This window comes from Bison bison, unplaced genomic scaffold (genome assembly GCF_000754665.1).
Source record: "Bison bison bison isolate TAMUID 2011002044 unplaced genomic scaffold, Bison_UMD1.0 scf7180017864144, whole genome shotgun sequence".
NCBI lineage: Eukaryota > Metazoa > Chordata > Mammalia > Artiodactyla > Bovidae > Bison > Bison bison.
The window spans coordinates 411,631-419,075 of NW_011494716.1; the positions used below are offsets into that span (position 1 = coordinate 411,631).

Below are 7,445 nucleotides of genomic sequence, written 5' to 3' on the forward strand. Positions count from 1 at the left end.
CACTTCCCTCCTCCCTGGCCCCCCTTTGGGAGCTCAGGTCACCCACGTGTCTCAATTGCCCCCCTGTTATATGCGGGAAGCAATAGCCCCTCCTCGCAGGGGTTGTGAGATTTCAGTGACACCTTCTCCACCCAGGGTGAACACCGGGGTCTTACCCCTGTGGGCAGGGGCGCCGGTTTTCCTTTGAGCAGACTTGGCAATCACTCAAGATAGTGCCCTTTTTTCTCTTTTTTGTCTTTTTAGTTGCTAAGTCGTGTCCAGCTCTTTTTGAAACCATGGTCTGTAGCCTGCTAGCCTCCTCTGTGTATGGGGTTTTTCAAGCAAAAATACTGGAGTGTGTTGCTATTTCCTTCTCCTGGGGATCTTCCCAATTTAGAGATCAAACCTGTGTCTCTCTGCATTGCTGGTGGATTCTTTACCAGCTGAGCCACAAGGGAAACCCCAGAATACTGGAGTGGGTTAAATATCCCTTCCCCAGGGGTCTTCCCGACCCAGGTGTCAAACCGGGGTCTCCTGCATTGCAGGCAGATTCTTCACCAACTGAGCTATCAGGGAAGGGGTGGCTTCATATAAAAACCCACATTTGTGGGGAGAAGGGAACAGAGGGCAGCTTTGTCTAGAAGCTGGCCCCTCCTTCTGGGCCTGCACTGGCCCCCCTGGACAGGCTCCTTAGAGCTTAGGCCCCCCTGACTCCCGTGGCAAAAGTGAGGCCCTCACCTGTCCTCCAGAGCTCCGCACACACCCCCAGAGGCCTCCATCCCTGTGATGCCTCTGGGCTGCGGAAGGGCTGTGTCCTCCTCCGGGCAGAAATAGCCAACATGTCACTGTTTATTTTTCTTCTCTTCCCCACCTGGTTTTTTCATATGAGACATTTGGGCTTGGAGAAGGTACCTATTTTAACACTTCGGCAATGGCAAACCAGTCCAGTACCCTCGCCTGGAAAATCCCATGGACAGAGGAGCCTGGTGGGCTGCAGTCCATGGGGTTGCTGGGAGTCAGACACGGCTGAGAGACTTCACTTTCACTTTTCACTTTTGTGCATTGGAGAAGGAAATGGCAACCCACTCCAGTGTTCTTGCCTGGAGAATCCCAGGGACTGGGGAGCATGGTGGGCTGCCGTCTCTGGGGTCGTGTAGAGTCGGACACAACTGAAGCGATGTAGCAGCAGCAGCAGCAGAGACTTCCAAAACAAGAGAGGGGAGGCCCCTCTCTGCAGAGGCAGAGAAGCCCTCCTGGAGCCCAGATCCTCCTGGGGAGATGGAGACACGGGAGGCCTAGGAGCCCTACAGGCAAAGCTGCTGGAGGAGGGGCCCAGAGGCGGCACCAAGGGGCTTGTGTTCGTGCCCAGCCCAGCGGCAGGCGCTTCTGCTAAAGCTGCCAGTTAGGAGGCTTCCTTCTCTCTGCAGACTGCCAGGGTGTGAGCTCAGAAGGAAGGTCTGTCTGGCTGGGACTCCAGGATGCAGTACCCAGGGTGGGAGTTGGAGGAAATGTTAGCTGCCAGCCTGGACAAGAAGGGGCAGACAGGACTTAACCGAAGGCACGGGGGGTGCGTTTTCCTGGAGCACAGGCACATAGCTATAAGGGATGCACACGGGAGCTCAAAAGATACTCATCAGCGGATCCACTTCAAACACACACACCTGCCAGCTCTCTGACAACAGGAGCTTGCACACACTCCTCCATATGTATACACCATGCACACATAAACAGCAAGCCCCCATCCCCGGGGAGCTCTCTTCCTGCCCTGCAGATGGTGGCTTTCTCTCTGCGTCCTCACTGGGCAGACATAGGCAGCTCTCTGCTGTCTCCTTCACAAGGACTCTGATCCCCTCATGAGTGCTGCTGGTGGAAGCTACTTCTGTTGAAGAGTTTCGTGTGTGTGTGAGCAGTTCTCCTGTGATTTGAATTATTCCTGCAGTAGTGGATGGATGGATGGATGGATGGATGGAAGGAAGACTACCATTGATCCTGAACCCCCGTGGGGTCAGGCCTAATGCCCAGGGGTTTCACAAGTGTGATCTCATTTAATCCTCACAGCACCTCTCAGAGGGGTATTCCTCTCCTATCTTCAGGAGAGTTGGCGTGCTTGACCCAGTGAGCTGTGGGATTTAAACTCCCCACCTCTCTGCCCCGCATTCAGATGTCCGTCCAGGGTCCATCTGGTGCCCTCTGGGGAGAGATGTCCCTTCCTGTGTCCCCGCAGCCCTCATGCCCACGTGCTGCAAACTCCCATGGCCCAGGGCTCCCTGCAGGGTTCCTGCTGCTGCTCTGGGAACTCGGGGCCAAGACGCCCGAGGCCTTTGGCAGAGCCAGCCTGGTGCCTGTGAGCTCCTTCTCAGCGGTCCTAGAAAGTTCAGAGACCAGGCATGTGCCACACCTGAGCCCTGGGGTCCAGGCTGAGGAACGGGCGGCTTATCCTGGGCTTGGCTCCTGCCCCTCATCTGGTCCGTGGTCAGATGTCAGCCTCGCGGCCTTTGGAACATTCCAGGGCCTCTAACCCCTTCCTTACCCGTGTCCCAGCTGAGCCATGCAGGGTCCTCGCATGTGCGCTGTGAGCTGTTTCTCCTCCACAGCACTGACCAGTGCAGCGCCCGGCTCCTGCCCTGTCCTGTCCCTGGACGGTGGCCCTCGTCCTGGGCCACCAGACGCCCATCAGGGCGCAGGGGCCGGCCAGCCCTGGGGCCTTGAGAGACATTCAGCCCTGCAGCCAGGAGTGGGCAGCCAGGGGCCAAGGGGAGCTGCTGGAGGCGGGGCTCCCTCCACCCCCCAGGAGACCCCCCACGGGCCCCAAGAGAACCCTCTTTGTCTGTTTTCCAGGCCGGGGCTGGGGTGGATTCTATAAGCACAAGTGTCAGTCTTCCGAATCCTCTGCAAACATCCCCGGAAGCTGTGGAGAAAGAGGACAAAAGGGCTGGAGTCTGGATCCTGGCCAAGGTAGGGCTGCAGGGTCTGAGGTTCTGGCTCCTTCCTCCTCACTCACTGTTGACACAGCGGGAGGCGGGGTGGGAGTGGAGGGAGCCCGGGAGCTGAGCGATTTCTGCTCCTTGCTGCCGACAAGAGTGCGGGGTCTGAGGGACACACACATAGACACACACAGACTCACACACACACAGAGACACACACCCACACACAGACACACGCAGAGACACGCATAAACACACACAGAGACACACACATACACAGACACACGCAGAGACACATGCACAGACACACACACACACACACAGACATACAGACACATACACACACACACACACACACACACACACAGACGTGCACTACACATGGGGTGTTGGCTTCAGTGGTGACCGGCTGGTCCAGGACTCACCATAGCCAGGGTCCCTGTGATGGTCTCCCGCGCCGGCTGCCTCCTTCAGAGCCCCGTTGAGACGCAGGTGTTCTATCACTGTCGGGTCTCCTGGACTGCAGTCCCCACCAGAGTGTGAGTCTGGACTCCGTCACTCAGGGCTCCCAGGGTGCCAGGAAGAGTAAGGCCAGCAGGGCTGCAGGAGGGTCACAGCGAGGACCCCAGGGGTGCCTGAAGCGACCCTGCCTGGTCCCCCTTCCTGTCTGTGCAGGTGGGCACGTGGGTGTGGACACCAGGCCAGTGTGGCCCAGGCAGCCTGACTCCTAGCTCACAGTCCTGCCAGGATCCAAGTCCCACAGGGGGATGGAGCAGCGGCCCCCACGTCACGCCGGGGACAGGGAGGCGGGGCCGGGCTCCTGGCCCACCAGCCTCACAGCAGGGCTGAGAGGCTGTCCTCACCGGAGCCGCAAGGGCACAGCCACCACCACAACAACCCAGCAGCAGTGCTGACAGCACAACCCCAGCAACACAACGGCAGCCACGCAGTAACAACCATGCCAGCAGCAGAGCGACAATCCCACAGTGACCACAGGAAGAGCAGCATCAACAGAAAACAAGGCGAGTCAGGTCTGCTTCCTGACCTGCGTCCTGGGCTGAGCTCGGGGTCCGGGGCCACAGGCGGAGACTTGCCCTTGACTCTTGCTGACGACACCCTCCTGATTAAAGAAGCCCAGCTGTTTCCTGCCATGCAAATCAACCAATCAATAAAGACCCAGGAGGGCACAGACACAGGTCAGCGGGCGAGGTAAGGAGCCCGTGGCCACCCTCCACCCATCCCACCCCCTGGAAGAAGCAGTCCAGCTCAGGGTGCCCAGCAGGCCACGGTTCTTCAGGGGCCCCTTGGTGCCCCACAATCTTCCCGGCCTCCCTGGAGGGGCCCCTGGAGGGATGGGAAGCTGGAAACCAGGCTGAGACTGCAGCCAGTCCCTCTGAGGGACCAGGGTCAGTGGACCTGGTGGGGCCTCCCCAGAGTGGATGTGCAAGCACCATCATCCTGCAGGCAGCTTGTCACCAGGAGTCCAGGGGGCAGGGAGGTCCCCACTCCTTGCTCAGGGGAGGCCACCCCAGCCCCCAGCCCCATCCAGGGCCTGCAAGGTGTCCCTGTGGACTGGCCACCTCCTGGCTTCCTTCACCCCAGAAAACTGCGGCTCACAGCATGTAGAAACCCCTGAGTTCACAGTGACTCCACAACAATCCTTCATTTGTTATCTGTGGAGTAAGCCAAGGGAATAAAATCACTATTTGGAAAATTGGTAAATAGAAACAATAAATCAATGATCAAGCACTTTCTGCCTTTCCTATAGTACATAATCCGTAGCTCAAGAATAGTAAATACAAAAGAAAAAGTGGCTTTTCTTAAATTAATTAATTTTCATTTATTCCTGCTAGGCTGCATCTTCGTCGCTGCACACGATCTTTCTCCTGCGGGGCGAGCGGGGCTGCTCTCTAGTTGCTGTTCCTGGGTTTCTCCCTGCAGTGGTGTCTCTTGTTGCTGAGCACAGGCTCCAGCACGTGGGCTTCAGTAGTTGTGGCTCCCAGGCTTAGCCGTCCCAAGTCATGTGGGATCTTCCCGGACCAGGGCTGACCGCTGCATTGCTCGACACATTATTAACCACTGGAGCACCAGGGAAGCCCCCAAAATTGACTCTCGATGGATGAATTCCAGCTACTCACCAGAGAATAAATGAGAGAATATCAGTCTGTTGCAATCAAAGGAGTTCATTGATCTTGGCAATGGTCTCCAACAACTCTGCATCAGCAAGACAGGCAAGCTTCATATGCCTCTGATAGAAGTCACACCTGCGAGCTCCGGTAGTTGGGAGAGGTGGCAGGGGTATGTGTTTGAGGAGATATCCACCCGTGAGCCTGTGGTGCCTCTTGAGCTCACACGTGTGCACGGGCATCCCTTATAACCATGCTCATGCACTCTGTGAAAATGTGCCTCCCTGTGCCCTTGACCCATCCCCGCCTGGACCAGACTAGCAACCGTCTCTTCCTCTGTCTCCCACTTCGGGTACTGCTTCCTTGTCCCAGTCCAGATAGACCATCCATCTGGGCTCAAACCCTGGCAGCCTGCAGAGAGAAGGAAGGCCCCCAACTGGCAGCTTAACAGAAAAAGTGCCTTCTGCCCTCTCACAAAGGCTGGTTGATATGCCCGCCACCTCCCTGCAGTCAGCACCATGGACAGAGCTGCCTCTGGCCCCGGGTGGGGAAGAGGGGTCCCCTAGAAATCCTGATTCTGTGAGTGATGGGCCACAGGGGTTAGTGTTCTGGGCCACAGAGTCTCTGTCAGAACTCTCCCCGTGCCTCTGCACTGGGAACACAGCCCCAGGTGACATCTCCATGAATGGACAAGAATGCATGTAAATGGGCAACGAATGATGTTGGAAATTTAGAGATTTTTACTTGTCACAATTTTTCTTGGAATTTTTTTCTAACAGTATAAATAGATGAAAAGTATTCCGAGCTCAGGCTTCCCAGGTGGCACTAGTGGTAAAAAATCTGCCTCCAATGCAGGAGATGCCGGTTTGATCCCTCGGTGGGGAAGGGCCCCTGGAGGAGGGCATGGCAACCCACTCTCCTATTCTTGCCTGGAGAATCCCATGGATAAGAGGGGCCTGGCAGGCTACAGCCCATGGGGTTGCAAAGAGTCGGACATGACTGAAGCCACTTAGCACACGTGCAGTCTGAGCTTACTGGTTGTGCAAAAATAGGTAGACAATGGGAGTTTACCTTCAAGCCATAGTGTGCTGGTCCCTGGCCTAGGGACCTGATGTAAGTAGGCAGGTGGCAGCTGGACAGGGACTTCACCCCGACACAGCCCCCCACACTACCACCTAGTGAAGCCGGGGTACCCTGTTCCTGGTGGCCTGCATTTCCAGAGAGAGAGGCTGTGCACACACCAGGCTGTGCTCTGCGCCCCTTCTCCTTGCCACCACGTGGGAGCTTGGATGCTCTAGCCTCTGCCCAGCCTGTCCTAAGGCAATGTATCAGCACAGCCTGGGGTCCACTCCTTCTCCGGGCCGTGTAGCTTCCCCTGTGGCGAGGACTCCTCCATTCATGGAACTGGTAACTTACGGACAGGTCTGCCATTCCTAACCTTCAGTTCAGTTCAGTCGGTCAGTCGTGTCCGACTCTTTGTGACCCCGTGAATTGCAGCACACCAGGCCTCCCTGTCCATCACCAACTCCCGGAGTTCACTCAGACTCACATCCATCGAGTCAGTGATGCCATCCAGCCATCTCATCCTCTGTCGTCCCCTTCTCCTCCTGTCCCCAATCCCTCCCAGCATCAGAGTCTTTTCCAATGAGTCAACTCTTCCCATGAGGTGGCCAAAGTACTGGAGTTTCAGCTTTAGCATCATTCCTTCCAAAGAAATCCCAGGGCTGATCTCCTTCAGAATGGACTGGTTGGATCTCCTTGCAGTCCAAGGGACTCTCAAGAGTCTTCTCCAACACCACAGTTCAAAAGCATCAATTCTTCAGCGTTCAGCTTTCTTCACAGTCCAACTCTCACATCCATACGTGACCACTGGAAAAACCATAGCCTTGACTAGACGGACCTTTGTTGGCAAAGTAATGTCTCTGTTTTTCAATATGCTATCTAGGTTGGTCATAACTTTTCTTCCAAGGAGTAAGCGTCTTTTAATTTCATGGCTGCAGTCACCATCTGCAGTGATTTTGGAGCCCCAAAAAATAAAGTCTGACACTGTTTCCACTGTTTCCCTATCTATTTCCCATGAAGTGATGGGACCAGATGCCATGATCTTCGTTTTCTGAATGTTGAGTTTTAAGCCAACTTTTTCACTCTCCTCTTTCACCTTCATCAAGAGGCTTTTTAGTTCTTCTTCACTTTCTAAAGCCTTCCTCGGTGATCAATGCAAAGAAATAGAGGAAAACAACAGAATGGGAAAGACTAGAGATCTCTTCAAGAAAATTAGAGATACCAAGGGAACATTTCATGCAAAGATGGGCTCGATAAAGGACAGAAATGGTATGGACCTAACAGAAGCAGAAGATATTAAGAAGAGGTGGCAAGAATACACAGAAGAACTGTACAAAAAAAGATCTTCATGACC

At 55.3% G+C, this 7,445-nt stretch overlaps 1 protein-coding gene across 1 annotated transcript in view; it reads right to left on the reverse strand.

The window, feature by feature from the left end:
* Positions 1-1,135: 1,135 nt before the first annotated feature.
* Positions 1,136-7,445, reverse strand: part of LOC104988964 — an 8,166-nt gene continuing 1,856 nt past the window's right edge. Inside the window, exons 3-7 of the mRNA XM_010840469.1 lie at positions 5,377-5,440; positions 3,767-3,813; positions 3,329-3,453; positions 2,510-2,887; positions 1,136-1,502 (exon numbers count right to left, since the gene is read on the reverse strand). Coding sequence (XP_010838771.1) covers positions 1,369-1,502; positions 2,510-2,887; positions 3,329-3,453; positions 3,767-3,813; positions 5,377-5,440 — 748 coding nt within the window. The 3' untranslated portion in view covers positions 1,136-1,368. The remainder of the gene's footprint in view (positions 1,503-2,509; positions 2,888-3,328; positions 3,454-3,766; positions 3,814-5,376; positions 5,441-7,445) is intronic.